This window comes from Nomascus leucogenys, chromosome 22a (genome assembly GCF_006542625.1).
Source record: "Nomascus leucogenys isolate Asia chromosome 22a, Asia_NLE_v1, whole genome shotgun sequence".
NCBI lineage: Eukaryota > Metazoa > Chordata > Mammalia > Primates > Hylobatidae > Nomascus > Nomascus leucogenys.
The window spans coordinates 53,059,200-53,076,497 of NC_044402.1; the positions used below are offsets into that span (position 1 = coordinate 53,059,200).

General features: G+C 52.2%; 1 protein-coding gene across 3 annotated transcripts in view; it reads right to left on the reverse strand.

Moving 5' to 3' along the window:
* Positions 1-17,298, reverse strand: part of TNXB (tenascin XB) — a 75,078-nt gene that overhangs the window by 18,872 nt on the left and 38,908 nt on the right. For 2 of the 3 annotated variants that reach the window (XM_030802531.1, XM_030802530.1), the window contains exons 11-20: positions 13,401-13,706; positions 11,730-12,038; positions 9,858-10,145; positions 9,284-9,592; positions 8,553-8,867; positions 8,121-8,438; positions 7,408-7,722; positions 4,646-4,942; positions 2,328-2,654; positions 1,599-1,922 (exon numbers count right to left, since the gene is read on the reverse strand). In XM_030802531.1, coding sequence (XP_030658391.1) covers positions 1,599-1,922; positions 2,328-2,654; positions 4,646-4,942; positions 7,408-7,722; positions 8,121-8,438; positions 8,553-8,867; positions 9,284-9,592; positions 9,858-10,145; positions 11,730-12,038; positions 13,401-13,706 — 3,108 coding nt within the window. Of the gene's footprint in view, positions 1-1,598; positions 1,965-2,327; positions 2,655-4,645; positions 4,943-7,407; positions 7,723-8,120; positions 8,439-8,552; positions 8,868-9,283; positions 9,593-9,857; positions 10,146-11,729; positions 12,039-13,400; positions 13,707-17,298 lie in introns of all 3 variants that reach the window. The other variant, XM_030802529.1, reaches the window with a different exon arrangement.

Genomic DNA, 17,298 nt, shown 5'->3' on the forward strand with positions numbered 1-17,298 from the left:
CTGAGGCAGGAGAATGGCGTGAACCCCGGGGGGCGGAGCCTGCAGTGAGCAGAGATCGCGCCACTGCACTCCAGCCTGGGCGACAGCGAGACTCTGTCTCAAAAAAAAAAAAAAAAAAAAAAAAAGAAAAGGCAGCCTGATTGAACATTTGGAATTCAATTCACCTCATGATCCCCACCCCTCCAATTTCTTATGGACTAGAAATTTTGAACTTTCTCATAATTAGAAATGAAATAAGTCTGGCTGGGTGCAGTGGCTCATGCCTGTAATCCCAGCACTTTGGGAGGCCGAGGCAGGCAGATCACCTGAGGTCAGGAGTTTGAGACCAGGCTGACCAACATGGAGAAACTCCATCTCTACTAAAAATACAAAATTAGCCGGATGTGGTGGCGCATGCCTGTAATCACAGCTACTCGGGAGGCTGAGGCAGGAGAATCGCTTGAACCCAGGAGGCAGAGGTTGCAGTGAGCCGAGATCACGCCATTGCACTCCAGCCTGGGTGACAAGAGCGAAACTTCATCTCAAAAAAAAAAAAAAAAAAAAAGAAGGAAATAAATGAAATAAGCCACAAGAGTGATAGGGGAGTAGGACAGATGGAGTGTAAAGAAGGAGAAGACATTATATATTTTCTCTTTTCCCTTTCCCTGATTGTAAAAGAAATGTTTGCCATTTAAGAAAATTTGGACTATGCAGAATAGAATAATACAGAAAAAAAATGTGCTGGAACATTCTATTCTATCTAACAAATCATGCAACCCGTGGGATGTGTTTCTTTCCAGTTTTCTTGCCATGCCTGTTACTTTCAAATGGTTGTGATTAGCATCCTTACAAAAATCTGGGCTCCTTTTTCTTCTTTTTTGAGACTGAGTTTGGCTCTATCAGCCAGGCTGGAGTGCACTGGTGATCTTGGCTCACTGCAACCTCTGCCTCCCGGGTTCAAGCAATTCTCGTGCCTCCACCTCCCAAGTAACTGGGATTACAGGCATGTGCCACCATGTTGGCTAATTTTTGTAGTTTTAGTAGGGATGGGGTTTCACCATGTTGGCTAGGCTGGTCTGGAACTCCTGACCTCACACGATCAGCCCGCCTCGGCCTCCCAAAGTGCTGGGATTACAGGCATGAGCCACTGTGCCCAGCCTAGGCTCTCTTTTCTCAATGTAACATTATAAAGTAAGGGTCTTATGTTAAAACATTTCAGTGGTGGCATAATAGCTCTTTTTATAGATGTTGCCTAAATTATTTAGTCATCCCAACGTGGTCTGACATTGGATTGTTTCTCTTGTGTGCATTTGTGTATGTGGTTATAACAAATAAAGCTGTGATTAAGATGGAAAGAAAGGAAAATTCTCATAAGTCAGGCTTGGTGTGCACCTGACATATTTCACTCTTGGAGGTTATCAGTGGTTGACCATTAGAGGGAGGCCACGCCAAAGTGAACAAGCAAACCGCTAGCATAGGCCACAGCCACAGGGCACAGAGGGAGGGCAGGACACAGGAGACAAGTCTGGACCCACAGGGCTTGGTGAAAGGGCACAGCAGTGAACCAGGTACCCATGAGGGAAAGGTGGTTACCCCCTGAGACCCCAAGCACTACTCACCAGTCACGCCCACGGTGGACACTGGGCCCACGCGCCGCCCCTCGTGGAGGCCATACAGGTGCATCTTGTATTTGTGCCCAGGCTCCAGGCCCCCCACGGTGACCTCGTTCTCCTCGCCCCCAACACGCACCACCTGGGGCCGCCCGTCCCTGTCCTTGTACTGCACGGTGAAGGAGTCGAAGTGGCCCTGGGGGACGGTCCAGGAGAGGCTCAGCGAGTCAGGGGAGGATCCTGTCACTGTCAGTTCCCCCAGGAGCGGCTCCTCAGGGGCCTCCGGGGCCTCCGTGCTGGGTTCTGTGGGGCTGGGGGTCTCTTCCTCTGCAGCTGAGAAGGAGGGAGAGAGAGTGAGGGGGATGTCCTTGGGTCCTGGGGAAAAGGAGGGAGAAGCCAAGGCTATGACTGGGGGACCTGAGGTCACTTCAGACAGGCCCATTCTTGGGGCTGGGTGGTCCTGCTCAGCTGACAGCTAACACACATGACAAGTTCCAGGGTCAGCTGTGGGGGACCTGGGACAGCCACCAGCACAGCAAAACTCCCGATGGCCCCTCCCTGCTCAGGAGGAGCCGGGGGTCAACCACACAAAAAGGTACAACGGGAGCCCCAGCCCCAGCCACAAGCAGGTCTGTGGTGCTGACCAGACCCCTGTCCCATTCCCCACCAGTCATCACCAAAGAGCTAGAGGGTGACCCTCCCACAGCTCCCACCCTGGGGCTCCCGTTGTCCACTCACCTGTCACCCCGATGGCAGACACGGGGCCCACGCGCTGGCCACTGTGGAAGCCGTACAGGTTCATCTTGTATTTGTGGTCTGGCTCCAGGCCGGAGATGGTGACCCTGTCCTCATGTCCTGGCACCCGTGTTGCCTTGGAATGCCCATCTCCATTCTTGTACTGGACGAGGAAGTGGTCAAACTGTCCCTCAGGAACCGTCCAGGACAGGCTGAGGGAGTCAGGGGTCGCATCTGTCACAGTCAGCTCCTCCAGGCGAGGCTTGATGGGGGGTTCAGGGGTGGGAGGTTCTGTCGAGGCTGGGGCCATTTCTTCATCCTTTCCTGGGGCTGCATCAGAAAACAGAATAGGTGGGCGTGCCTTGTGGGCCTCCTTTTAGTCAAGGGACTCTGGGATTCTCTTAGACACACCAAGGGCCCACAGTCTGGATGCTGGTGCCCCAAGCTTAGGATATCATTTTTCTGCTTTGAATGCTCAGTTAACACCACACCTGTGGTGAAGTCACCCCCGTGATGCTCAGTGTGCAGGCCTGGAACCCTTAGGAGCTGACAAGCAAATTTGTTTTGCAGGACAGAATTGATGCTTTATAAGAACACCAACCAGGGCCGGGCGCGGTGGCTCAGGCTTGTAATCCCAGCACTTTGGGAGGCTGAGGCGGGCAGATCACCTGAGGTCAGGAGCTTGAGACCAGCCCGGCCAACATGGCGAAATCCTGTCTCTACTAAAAATACAAAAATTAGCCAGATGTGCTGGTGCATGCCTGTAATCCCAGCTACTCGGAAGGCTGAAGCAGGAGAATTGCTTGGACCCAGGAGGCAGAAGTTGCAATGAGCTGAGATCGCACCACGGCACTCCAGCCTGAGAGCCTGGGTGACAGAGTGAGACTCCATCTCAAAATTAAGAAAAAAAAAAAAAAAAGAAAACAAAGAACACCAACCAAACACAACAGGCAAGTTGTATTAGGAGATTCATCCACTTGGGCTTGGAAATTCCACCTAATCCTGAGCATTTTTAGAAACCAACTTAGATTTTACAGCTGAGGGTAGAGAGATGAGACCACAGGAGGGCATCTTTGCAGCTGAGTTGTCTCTGGACCTTGCAGTAGCTCTGCTAACTTATGGCAGAGAGCACCTCCAGTGATGCCAGTTCTTTTGGCCCGTGTGAAATCAATTGCTCTGTTTTCATTGATTTCTTTAATCTTTTCTGCTCTTCATAGGGTTTTATTCTGCCTTGATAGTGGTATTACAAATTCATAACATTTCATTTGTCTGTTCTTTTGGAGAACTGAGTCTTAAGCATCTAGGGGGTAACAGCTATAAAAGAGCTTACAAAAGCATCAAAGAGCTGAGTTACAGAGTAATGAAGGGAAAATGCCTTATTAAGTTGTGCACATGGCCAATATTTACAATTAAAGTAATAGTATCCATGTTAACAGGATTCAGTGTTGTTTTAAAAATAAATGGGTATTAATTTGGAGGCTTAGAGAACACATACAATTTTTCCCACTGAAATCAGTGATAATTATGAGAATTTGCCCTAAGGGATTTTCAGGAACTACCTACTTTCCTCAGAAGGGAAAGACTGCAGTTATCTCTCATTGTGTGTGAGAGCCAAGCCACACTCCCACCCACCCTTCACGACAGGTATGGTTATTCCTTCTTCACAGATGAGGAAAAGGAGGTACAGAGAGGTTGTGTGTCTGTTTTTTGTTTGTTTGTTTTGTTTTTTTGAGACAGAGTCTCACTCTGTCACACAGGCTGGAGTGCAGTGGCTCGATCTCGGCTCACTGCAACCTCTGCCTCCTGGGTTCAAGCGATTCTCCTGCCTTAGCCTCCTGAGTAGCTGGGACTACAGGCACACACCACCACACCCAGCTAACTTTTGTATTTTTAGTAGAGATGGGGGTTTCACGATGTTGGCCAGGCTGGTCTCGAACTCCTGACCTCAGGTGATCTGCCCCCCTTTGGCCTCCCAAAGTGCTGGGATTACAGGCGTGAGCCACCGTGCCCAGACAGGTTGTGTGACTCTCTTGAGGTCACACAGCTCAAATGGGCTGAGGCTATGGTCAACCCCAGGTGTGCCTCGGTCTGTGTTATTTTCCTGGTCCCCTACCTCTTGGAGAACCCAAAAAGCCCATGTGTAACGGGTAGAAGACCTGGGGCAATACCAAAGGCTCAGAGTGAAGTCACCAGCAGAACCATTCCCAGGAGCTTGGGAGGCTTGGTCTCAGGGAAAGTAAAATAAAGCCACCAGATACTGACCTTAAAGGGGAAACTGAGTCTAGTTCAGGGCAGGGCCCAGTGCCCTACTGCACACTTACCAGTTAAACCAACAGCAGACACGGGGCCCACACGCTGGCCACCGTGGAAGCCGTACAGGTTCATCTTGTACTTGTGGTCTGGCTCCAGGCCCGAGATGGTGACCCCGTCCTCGTGTCCCGGCACCCGCACCGCCTTGGGCTGCCCATCCCCATTCTTGTACTGGACCAAGAAATGGTCAAATTGGCCCTCGGGGACTGTCCAGCAGAGGCTGAGGGAGTCGGAGGTGACGTCTCTCACTGTCATCTCCCCTAGGCGCGGCTTCACAAGAGGAACATCAGGGGACTCCTCTTCGGGGGCTGGGAAGAGATAGAAACAGAATCTTTTCTCTTGCTGGAAGGAGTTGTTGAGGCCCCAGCTGTCTTGAATTCAGGTCAGAAGGTGGGCCCAGTCTGGGCCTAACTTAAGATCGATTTCTGATTATAATCATTAGTATTTTGTGGCTTCCTTATGGTCCCTCAAACATGCCAGGCAGCCTCCTAACTCAGTACTTTTGCAATGACTGTTCTCTCTACCTAAATGTTCTTTCCCCAGATATCTTCATGGCTCATCCCCACACTTCCTTTAAGGCTTTGTTCAAAAGCCACCTTCTTCTGTGGGCCTTCCCTGATTACTCTATTTAAAATTTCAGTTTTCTCAATTGCAATGTATCCTCCTTATATAGACCTGATTTCAGCAACAAATTGGAAAACAATGATTATGAGACACTTGGGAGACTGTAGCACTACCTGGATACTTGATATCAAGGCATGATTGTTCATTTATCAAGGTATGCTAATTGTATTGTGGAATTTTATTATTTATTTATTTATTTATTTAATATTTTTTGACAGAGTCTCGCTCTGTCACCCAGGCTGGAGTGCAGTGGCGTGATCTTGGCTCACTGCAACCTCTACCTCCTGGGTTCAAGCAATTTCTTGTGCCTCAACCCCCACCCCCAAGTAGCTGGGACTACAGGCACGTGCCACCACGCTCTGCTTTTTTGTACTTTTAAAAATTTTTTATTATCATTACTTTTTTTTAGTAGAGACGGGGTTTCACCATGTTGGTCAGGTTGGTGTTGAACCCTTTACCTCAAGTGATCCACCTGCCTTGGCCTCCCAAAGTGCTGGGATTACAAGCGTGAACCACCTCACTTGGCCATATTGTGGATTTTTTAAAAATAATTTTTTAAAAAACAGATATACCTTTAAATATTTAGTGATGAAAGGATAGGATGTCTGTGGTTCATTTTAAAATACTGCAGTAGTGTAACCACACAATGCAATACCGTTTGGCAATAAAAAGCAGTGTAGTGGCTGAGAGAGAGCAGGTGGCTCATGCCTGCTATCCCAGCACTTTGTAAGGCCCAGGCAGGAGGAGTCCTTGAAGCCAAGAGTTTGATATCAGCCTGGGTAATACTATGAGACCCCATCTCTACAAAAAAATTTTTTTAATTAGCTGAATGTGGTGGCGAGCACCTGTGGCCCCAGCTACATGGGGGGCTGAGATGGGAGGATGGCTTGAGCCCAGGAGTTTGGGGCTGCAGTGAGCTATGCCACTGCACTGTAGCCTGGGCAATAGAGTGGGAATTTGTCTCAAAGAAAAAATCAATCAATCAATCAATCAATCGCAATGTAGTAAACACAGTACTTCTACGTGCTACATCGATGAACCTCAAAAACATGCTCAGTGAAAGAAGCCAGACACAAAAGAATACATATTGTGTGATTCCATTTATACGAAATGTTCTGAAAAAGCAATCTACAGAGAAAAAAGTACATTAGTTATAAACTAGGGCTGAGATAGGAATGGGTCTGGACCCAAGATTTCTTTTGGGGGTGATGGAAAAGTTCTAAAATTAGATGGTGGTGATGGCTGCACAAGTAGGTAAAGATGCTAAAATCAGTAAGCTGTACACTAAAAACAAGTGTATTTTATGCCACATGAATTATATCTCCATAAAGGTGTTAATAAAGAAAACATTCAGGCTGGATGTGGCGGCTCACACCTGGAATCCCATCACTTTGGCTGAGGTGGGAGGATCACTTGAGCCCAGGAGTTCGAGACTGGCCTGGGCAAAAAATACAAAAAATTAGCCAGGCATGGTGGAGCGCGCTTGTAGTCCCAGCTATTCGGGAGGCTTAAGTGGGAGGATCCCTTAAGCCCAGGAGGTTGAGGCTGCAGTGCAGTGAATTGTGACTGTGCCAATACACTCCAGCCCAGGCGACAGAGTGAGACCTTATCTCAAAAAAAAAAAAAAAAGAAAGAAAGAAAGAAAGAAAGAAAGAAAGAAAGAAAGAAAGAAAGAAAACATTCTAGTGATTCTAGTGGAGGAAGTGGGTGGGGCAGAGATGAGACAGACTGGCCAGAAGTTGATATTTGATTGAAGGAGGATGGCAGGGTCTTTGTACTATTCTTTCTGTTTATACATTTGAAATTTTATTTAACAAATACTTATTAATTTAATTAATTTGTATTTCAAAAATGTGTTCCAATCGCACAAAAAGAGTTATCTATAGAGTTCCAAGAAAAAGCGGAGAGCCACAAACCAGCCAGTGAATCACCTCCCGAGAGGCCTCAGTCCCCGGGGGCCCTTCCCACATGGCTCCGACACTTCTCCTGGATTTGCTCTCTCTGTCCCCAGATCACACCTGTCCTGAGGCTTTAGTGAACAGGATGTATTATAGGTTTGAGGTCTTGGGGTCCTGGGTCCCTAGTGGAGGAGATGCTGGAGGCTGCACTTTCCTAAGACCCAACCCAGAGAGCTCTGCAGTGCACTCACCCGTGACGCCCACAGCAGACACTGGGCCCACGCGCTGCCCCTCGTGGAGGCCGTACAGGTGCATCTTGTACTTGCGCCCAGGCTCCAGGCCCCCCATGGTGACTTCACTCTCCTCGCCCCCAACACGCACCACCTGGGGCTTCCCATCCCTGTCCTTGTACTGCACGGTGAAGGAGTCAAAGCGGCCCTGGGGGACAGTCCAGGAGAGGCTCAGCGAGTCAGGGGAGGATCCTGTCACTGTCAGCTCCCCCAGAAGCGGCTCCTCAGGGGGCTCCGTGCTGGGTTCTGTGGGGCTGGGGGTCTCTTCCTCTGCAGCTGAGAAGGAGGGAGAGAGAGTGAGGGGGATGTCCTTGGGTCCTGGGGAAAAGAAGCCAAGGCTATGACCGGGGGACCTGAGGTCACTTCAGAGAGGCCCATTCTTGGGGCTGGGTGGTCCTGCTTAGCTGACAGCTAACACACATGACAAGTTCCAGGGTCAGCTGTGGGGGACCTGGGACAGCCACCAGCACAGCAAAATTCCCGATGGCCCCTCCCTGCTCAGGAGGAGCCGGGGGTCAACCTCACAGGAAGGCCCAAGGGGAGCCCCAGCCCCAGCCACAAGCAGGTCTGTGGTGCTGACCAGACCCCTGTCCCACTTCCCACCAGTCATCACCAAAGAGCAAGAGGGTGACCCTCCCACGGCTCCCATCCTGGGGCTCCCGTCATCCACTCACCTGTCACCCCGATGGCAGACACGGGGCCCACGCGCTGGCCACTGTGGAAGCCGTACAGGTTCATCTTGTATTTGTGGTCTGGCTCCAGGCCCGAGATGGTGACTCCTTCCTCGTGCCCTGGCACCCTCACCGCCTTGGGCTGCCCATCTCCGTTCCTGTACTGGACCAGGAAGTGGTCAAACTGGCCCTCGGGAACCGTCCAGGACAGGCTGAGGGAGTCAGGGGTGGCATCTGTCACAGTCAGCTCCCCCAGGCGAGGCTTGATGGGGGGCTCGGGGGTTGCGGTGGGAGGTTCTGAAGGCTCCTCTTCCTCCGGGACTGGACAGAGACATGGAAAGAGAGGACTGAGGTGGGCAGGGTATCTGCGGGACTCTGCTGTCCTCTGGACTCTCCCAGCCATCTGAAAGGAAGCACAGTGGGCAGAGTTCTCACCTGTCAGGGCCTCAACATGGACAGGACCCACATGCTTCCCATCATGGAAACCATACAGGGTCACCAGGTATCTGTGGTCGGATTCCAGGCCAGAGAGGGTGATGTCATTCCGGTCGCCTCCTGTACGGACCATTTGGAATTGCCCGTCTCTATCTGTGTACTGGATTTCGAAGGAGTCAAATTCTCCCTCAGGCACCATCCAGGAGAGATGTAGGGTGTGTGGCGTGGCCTCCTCCACTGTCAACTCCCCGAGGTGGGGCTCAGGCACTGGAGGGGTCGGGGCCGTGGTCTCAGTTTCCATTTCTTCCCTGCTGGCTGGTTCACAGAGACAGGTAGAGACAGATGGCTGGTGTGTCGCTGCACCCAGACTCTCAGGAGGAGTGAGGGAGGAGAGGGAGTGAGGGCAAGCAGTCAGCAACCCAAAGACCAGCTTTTGCTGCACATGGGTGAATTTCAAAAGCATTGTGCTAAGTGCAAGAAATGAAACACAAGAGACTGCATACTGTGATTTCATTACATGGAAAGTCAAAATGCTGTCTCCAGGATGATCGAAAGCAGACAGTGGTTGCTAGAGGCTGGGGCTGGGGTAACTGACTCTAAAGGGGCACAAGGAAACTTTCTGGATCAATGGAAATGATATAAAATGGGAAGCTCAGAGATCTTATGGCTCAGTCAGACCAGGAGAGCCAGGCGGGAAGGAGGCACAGGTGTTCCAGCTGCCGCACACTCACCAGTTATGGCGACGGCCGAGATGGGGCCCACACGCTTGCCACCGTGCAGCCCGTAGAGCAGCAGCTTGTACCTGTGGGCGGGTTCCAGGCTCGGCACGCTGACCTCCCTGAGGCTGCCCTCCACGGGCACCACCTGGGGCTGCCCGTCCCTGTCCTTGTACTGGACCACAAAGGAGTCAAACTGGCCCTCAGGGACTGTCCAGGAGAGGCCCACGGAGTTCTGGGTCACGCTGGTCACCTGCAGCTCCTCCCCCAGACGGGGTTTTGGGGGACGCTTTGTTCCAGTATCGTCCATAGCACTCCGGGCCTCTGAGATGGAGACACGGAGAGGAAACGGCTGAGCTGTTTCTGGAAGGCTGGGTGACCTCGAAGGGCAGGATCGAGAGGTCTGGAGACAGGGCTTTGCGTGGCTGAGTCCTGCCGGGCTGTGCTAGGGGCTTGTGCAGGGACGTGGGGAGCTGGATCTGAGCTGAGTGGCTGGGGCCAAATAATGGTAATGACAGCCACCACAAGTGACCGTCTGCTGCTTGGCCTGAGGGGAGCAGAGCAGGGACCTGCAGGGAATGCCCCTCACCCGTGGTGCCGTCGGCAGTGAGGGGGCCATGGCGCTTCTTGCCCAGGAGGCCATAGAGGAGGAATCTGTACTTGCGGCCGGCGTCCAGAGGGGTGACGGTGACAGAGCGCTCATGGCCCTCCACGGGCACCACCTGGGGCCCGTCTTTGTCCTTGAACTGGACCACAAAAGAGTTGAACTGGCCCTCAGGAACCGTCCAGGAGAGGCGCAGTGAGTCTGGGGTGGGGTCTGTCACCCACAGCTCCCCAAGGCGGGGTGGGGCCCCTGGGCTGGCGTCACTTCGGGCAACTGATGGAGAGGAAAGGTTCTTGTGTTTATTTTTTCCAAAACAACTCCTTGACTGCCTCCCTCTGGGGCTGGAAAAACCCAGAACTGCCCAAATGCTCAGTGCTTCCCCAAAATATTTCCATCACTTCCCATCCTCACCACCATCTCCGTCTGGTCCATGCCTCTCTCCCCTTGACCCAAGTGGGGAGGGTCACCTGTCCTGAGTCACCTTCAGGGAAAGAGATTCCCTAGCTCCCTGCCTCGTCTTACTCCCCTTTCTGTACAGCCTCTTTCCGCCTCTCACAGACTGCTTCCCCAGCAGGGTGCAGCTTCTTACAGACTGGGTCTCTATCTCCTCTTACCCAGGAGCACATGATTTGGCCGTGATTTGGCCGGCCCCTGAGGAAAGGGGTGATTTGGCTGGCTCCGAGGAGCACAGGATCCCTGATGGGGGCAGACAGCAGGTGGGGGAGGCAGGATGTTATGACACAGGTAGTTCTCACCCTTCTCCGTTCCCTTTCTTATTCTGCACCGGCTGGCCCAGGAGAACTAAGGCTCCCACGGGGCCTGGTGAAGGAGCGTGGGCTGCCTGTGAGAATGTTGAGGGGGATGATGCTGGGGAGCTCAGGCAGGGAAGGGATCTGGTGTCTGCCTGAGGAGCCATCCCAGGGCTTGAGAAGGAGCTGGCCTGCTGCCTTCCTGGAAGGTGAGGGCGCTGACGACATTGTTATTGCAAGTTTTCTGGCAATAGGGAGCCCCCAGGGGCAGGGGAGGGCTTGGACTGAACCCTTGGAAAGGGGCACAGCTGGGCTGGGCTCCTCTGGTTCCCAATTTCTGAGGCTCCAGGAGGAGGGCAGAGAAGGAAGGGCAGCCTCTATAGGAGGCACATATGGGCCCAAACAGGCCTGAGCTAGGAGGGTGAGAACCTGGGTGAGAGTCATAGGGGAGAGAGCAAAGACTCTCAGGAGGTGATGGATTCGCAAGGCAGGAAGGGTTCCTGGCTCCCCTTGCCCCTTCTCCCAGCACCCCCAGGCTCCCACATCCACCCTGCAGGAAGAGGCCTGCAGGGGCTTCCCTCATCCAACAAAAGTGGAAATTACGAGAAGAGAGGCAGAGTCAGCAGGGAACAGCAGACCCAGGAACTGGCCCCACTCTCCTGGTCCTCATCTACTTTTTGGCTTTTCTTTTTTTTGGTCTTTTTTGAGACGGAGTCTGGCTCTCTATCACCCAGGCTGGAGTGCAGTGGCGCAATCTCAGCTCCCTGCAGCCTCCACCTCTTGGGTTCAAATGATTCTTGTGCTTCAGACTCCCGAGTAGCTGGAATTACTGGCGCCCGTCACCACACCCAGCTAATTTTTGTCTTTTTAGTAGGGACAGAGTTTCGCCATGTTGGCCAGACTGGTCTTGAACTCTTGACCTCAAGTGATCCACCTGCCTCGGCCTCCCAAAGTGCTGGGATTACAGGTGTGAGTCACCGTGCTAGCCCCATGTGGCTTTTCAAATGAGACAGAGCAGGTGGACAAAGGGAAGACTCAGCAAAGGGAGTGAAGAGAAGGGTGGGAAGGCTGTGGCCTCAGGCTCAGCTGTGTGGGGGCCCCCTCTCACCTGTCTTTGCCTCCACAGAGACTGGGCTGCGTCGTTTCCCATCCTGGATCCCAAAGAGCAGGAACTTGTACTTGCGGGAGGGTTCCAGGTCAGGGATGGTGACCTCCCGCAGGTCTGCAGCCACGGGCACCACCTGGGGCTGCCCGTCCCTGTCCTTGTACTGAACCACAAAGGAGTCGAATTCACCCTCAGGGACTGTCCACGAGAGGCCCACAGAGTCAGGGGTTACATCCGTCACTGTCAGCTCCCCTAGGTGTGGCTCCAGGGGAGGCTTGGAGGCCTCTGTGGCTGGGGCTGGTGGGAGGGGAGCTGGGATTTGGGAAGACAAAGAACATGGTTGAGATCTCTGAGGGGAGAACCCCTGGGCTTTGAGGGCCTCAGGGGTCTGTGAACTGAGATGGGGAATAGTTACACCTTTACTTCCAGACCTCTAACTGAAATGCAGCATTTCTTTCAAAAACTAATGTAGAAAACCAACCAGAGTAGAATTATTGTGACTTTGTTACCAATAGAAACCACAGATGTTTTCATGGCACCTTAGAGTTATTGCAGAAACTTTAAAATACCTTTTATATCCATCACTGCTTCTAAATTTTGTAGTTTAGTAAACACGCCACCAAGTCCTCTTATTTAATGAACTAGTAAATAAGTCCAAGTATTACTAAATCATAAATTTGGATTTTTAAGAAATATTTTGGGCCGGGTGCAGTGGCTCACGCCTGGCACTTTGGGAGGCCGAGGCGGATGGATCACTGGAGGTCAGGAGTTTGAGACCAGCCTGGCCAACATGGTGAAACCCTGTCTCTACTAAAAATACAAAAAATTAGCTGGGTGTGGTGGCGCGTGCCCGTAATCCTAGCTGCTCAGGAGGCTGAGGCAGGAGAATTGCTTGAACCCGGGAAGCGGAGGTTGCAGTGAGCCGAAATCACGCCATTGCACTGCAGCCTGGGTGACAAGAGCAAAACTCCGTCTCAAAAATAAAAAAGAAATATTTTGATAACTGTCTATAAATATAATTTGTTTCCTTTGTAATCCTGTACATCTTATTTTACAGATTTAAAAACACTGCCTTCAGGCGGGGTAGGGGTTTCACCAGATGCCATAGCACAAAAATCGTGGAGAACCTGTGCCCAGGAAGCCATGAGGGGCAGGAAGGAGCCCGGAGCAAGAGCGAGGGCGGCCTCCTGGAGAGATGAAAACTCGCATGGGCTGGGATGGAATGCAGTGCAGGTGGGTGGCAGAGGACTCCTGAGAAGGGACTCAGGATGTACAGCACTTTGCCTCAACAAAAAAGGGCAGAAGCGGGAGGTGGCAGCTGTGTCCAAGTCACAGCAGGGTTGTAAAGAGAAGGGGTGGAAACAGCTGTGGGCAGTTGGAGAGGGGGAGAGAAAGTCTGTGGCTGGATTTAGGCCAAATGGAAAGAAGACATTCCCCTGGGTGGGGGGCAGAGTGGAGATGGGGAAGGAGCTGGAGGGCTGAGAAGGCTCTAGCCCTGGGAGGAGTAAAGGGGTCAGGGAACAGAAAGACTGGCAGGGTCACCGAGCCAGGGCCTGAGGGGATCTAGCCCCTCAATGAGGGTGCGGTGGTACCAAGGCCGGGCTGGGAGAAGGGCCATGGGGTGGGGGAGCTCTGAGTAACCAGAGATGAGGACTGAGTCCCCCCATTACTCACCCGTCATGATGACCACAGACAGGGGGCCCACGCGTTGCCCATCATGTAGTCCATACATGTTCATCTTGTATTTTCTCTCAGGCTCCAGGTTGTAGACCGTGACCTCTCGCTGGTCTGCAGCCACCGGCATCACCTGGGGCTGCCCGTCCTTGTCCTTGTACTGGACCATGAAGGAGTCAAACTGGCCCTCGGGGACCGTCCAGGAGAGGCCCACAGAGTTGGGGGTCACGTCTGTCACTGTCAGCTCTCCTAGGCGTGGCTCCAGAGGGGACTCGGTGGCTGGAGGGGTCTCTTCTTGTTGTGGGGCTGGGACAGAGATGGTAGGGGGCTGTTAGTAAAGAACCCCCCTTTTCTTATAGTAATGATGTCTAGTCATTTTTTATTTTTATTTTTTTTTGAGATGGAGTCTCGCTGTCACCCAGAGCAGTGGGTGACCTCGGCTCACTGCAGCCTCTGCCTCCCGGGTTCAAGCGATCTTCCTGCCTCAGCCTCCCAAATAGCTGGGACTACAGGTGTGTGCCACCATGCCTGGCTAATTTTGTGTGCGTGTGTGTATTTTTAGTGGAGACGGGGTTTTGCCATGTTGGCCAGGCTGGTCTCAAACTCCTGACCTCAGGTGATCCACCTGTCTCAGCCCCCAAAGTGCTGGGATTACAGGTGTGAGCCACCACACCCAGCGATGTCTATTGCATTTGTGGAACCCGCACGATGGTTTTGATGTAAAAGTGCATTGATATGAACATCTGTCTGGTCAACAGTCCTTCACTAGGTCCCTGCCCGGTGTCTGAGGCTGCACTTGTTGGGGGAGAAGAGTGTCAGCTGTCACTGACACCCTGGGAAAGTGCTGAAATTCCATCTATATGCCAATGACTCCAGATTTATACCCTCTGTCCAGACCTCCCCTGAATCCCAGACTAGTGTTCGTGCAACATCTTCCTTGGAGGCCTACTTGTGTGTCAAACTCAACAAGTGCAAAACTGAGCCTCTGAGCTTCCTGACACCTGCTCCCGCCACAGCCTCCCCACCTCAGTAAGATTACAACTTTTTTTTTTTTTTTGGAGACAGAGTTTCACTCTTGTTGCTCAGGCTAGAGTGCAATGGCGCCCTCTCAGCTCACCGCAACCTCCGCCTCCCAGGTTCAAGTGATTCTCCTGCCTTAGCCTCCTGAGTAGCTGGGATTACAGGCATGCGCCACCACGTCGGGCTAATTTTGTATTTTCAGTAAAGATGGGGTTTCTCCACGTTAGTCAGGTTGGTCTTGAACTCCCGACCTCAGGTGATCCGCCCGCCTCAGCCTCACAAAGTGCTGAGATTACAAGTGTGAGCCTCCACGCCTGACCAGGATTACAACTTCATTCTTCCAGCTGCTCAGATCAAAACCCCCGGAGTCATCCCCGAGTCCTCTCTTACACTCCACATCCGCCCTGTGGGTATGTCCTGTTGTCACTACCTTCAGAGTCTGACCCCTACTTGCCACCTCCAAGCACCACCAGCTCCTCCTGGATTATCACAACATTCTCCCAGGTCATCGCCTTCTGCCCTCACCCCTCTTCAGTCTGTTGGGTCTGCAGCCAGAAGGATCCTGTTAACACATTAGCCAGAGCTGGTTCCCGCAGTGGCTTCTACCTCACTCAGGGTGAAATCCAAGTCCTGCACTGGCCTCTGAGGTCCCATATTCATCTCTTAGATCATTCCCTATTGCCTGCCCTCCTCCAACTCCACCCCAAAACATACTGCATTCCTCACTGTCTGCAGACATCTGGGGCCGCTTCCCGCCTGCCAGTCTCTGCATTTGCTCTTCCTTCTGTCTGGGATGCTCTTTCCCCAAAGGCCTAGGTGGCTGTCCTCTCACCTCCTTCAGGGCTTTCCTCAGACACTGCCCTCTCGGCGAGGCCCTCGCTGTCTCCCTACTAGGCTCTGCTTTTCCCCACCACTCATCACTGTCACATCCGGTGCCACTGACATATTTGTGCAATTTGTTGCCTGTCCCTCTCCACTAGAATGTGAGCTCCTCAGGCAGGAGCTTTGCTTTATTCACTGCCGTGTCCCAGTCCCTGGCACACAGTAGGTGCTCCACAAATGTCTGTAAAATAATGAGTGGTCTGCAGGTCTGGGCTCAGGACCTGCAGATCCCCACCACTCCCGCCTGAGGAAGCACTCATTAGTGAGCGAACTAGAAGGTGTTCCCAAGAGGCAAAATGGCAGAGAAGGTGGCTGGATGGGTGGGGCTCCTAAGAATTTGTTTCTCTGGCTTCCTCGGGAGGGCAAGACAAGGCTCCAGACAAGTGACAACTGCTTAAAACAGGCTGGTGACCAGGCCTCAGGCAGACAGAAATGAGTCAGGCTGGGGAGGGCAGGCATGGAGGCAGCTGAGGTGGTGGGAGGGAGCAGAGTGACCACCAAGTATTGAACATCTGCTATGTACAGGTACCAGGCTGGGCATTTTCTCTCATTTCATTTGCCTTCTAACCTTACTTGTTCCTGCAGCACCCATTCCCTGCTCCTTTTTGCCCTCTCTGCACTTCTTTCCATGAGGGAATGAAAATGTCCTTCACCATCAAGCTTTATTGCTGGTGGTTTGGATTAACTGGAAAGGTGCAATTATAACGATTCATGACTCTGGCAGTCCCCATGCTGCATGTGGGACAGTCCTTTTCCAATTTAGAAGTGTGTCTAATGAGCTCCACGCACCTCTCCCCCTGGCAACTGCACTGTGTGTGCTGCCAGACACAGCCCCTAGCTTGGAGGACTCCAGCTGCTTCGTCCCTTTGCTGCTCTGATAATGCGCACTGATGCCCATCTCTTTCCTAAAGGGCCTCATCTATTTTATCCAGGACGTGTAAAATACATGTTTCAAAATATCCAGCATTAGAACATGGATATACAGGGATTCCCTCGCGGGAAGGTCTGAGCAAAAGACGAATGAACTGAGGAGATGCCAGACATGTTACATCACCACCTTTAACCGTGACAACAAGCTGGGCAGCGTTTACTCCCTCCTGAATACGAGGAAGCTGAGGTTCCAGGAGAGGAGGTAAGTTTTTCAAGATCACACAGCTGGCTGGGCACGGTGCCTCACGCCTGTAATCCCAGCACTTTGGGAGGCCAAGGCGGGTAGATCACCTGAGGTCAGAAGTTCAAGACCAGCCTGGCTAACATGGCGAAACCCTGTCTCTACTAAAAATACAAAAATTAGCCGGGTGTGGTGGCGGGCACCTGTAATCCCAGCTACTCGGGGGGCTGAGGCAGGAGGACCGCCTCAACCTGGGAGCCAGAGGTTGCAGTGAGCTGAGATCACGCCACTGCACTCCAGCCTGGGTGACAAAGCAAGACTCTGTCTCAAAATAAATAAATAAATAAAGTCACACAGCTGAGAACAGAGGAAGACAGGAAGGAACTCAGTTTGTCAGATTCCCAAACTCCATTTATCTCTACTGCACCGCCTCAGTCAGTGCCTGACAGAGCCCATCCTTACCCCAGGGACCAGGCACAGGGCCTCACAGAGCCCAGTGTGGGTCCCTGGGACAGAGCGGCAGAGGGAGGGTCACTCCAGGAGCAGCCTTGGCAGCATGTCTGGGCCTGGCACCAGCCTCCACCCTACAACCTCAGGCCCCAAGGAGAGTCACTCACGGTGGCTTTGCTCTCTCCCTCTTCTCAGGGCTGACTGAGGCAAAGAAAAGAAATTGAGGGTGGAAGGTTCTGGAAATGAAATCAACCAAGTCATGATGAGGCTGAGCTTGATGGAGTTACAGAAACTATGTTCTGGAAAACTATCTATTTCTCTACTTTTAATTTTTTAATCTTTCCCCTTATAGTAAAAGTTATTTTTGAGAAAGGTGTGTCTTTGTTTCTGTGAGCAAAGGGAAAAAGAGATTCCCCTCACTGTGACCAAACCGGG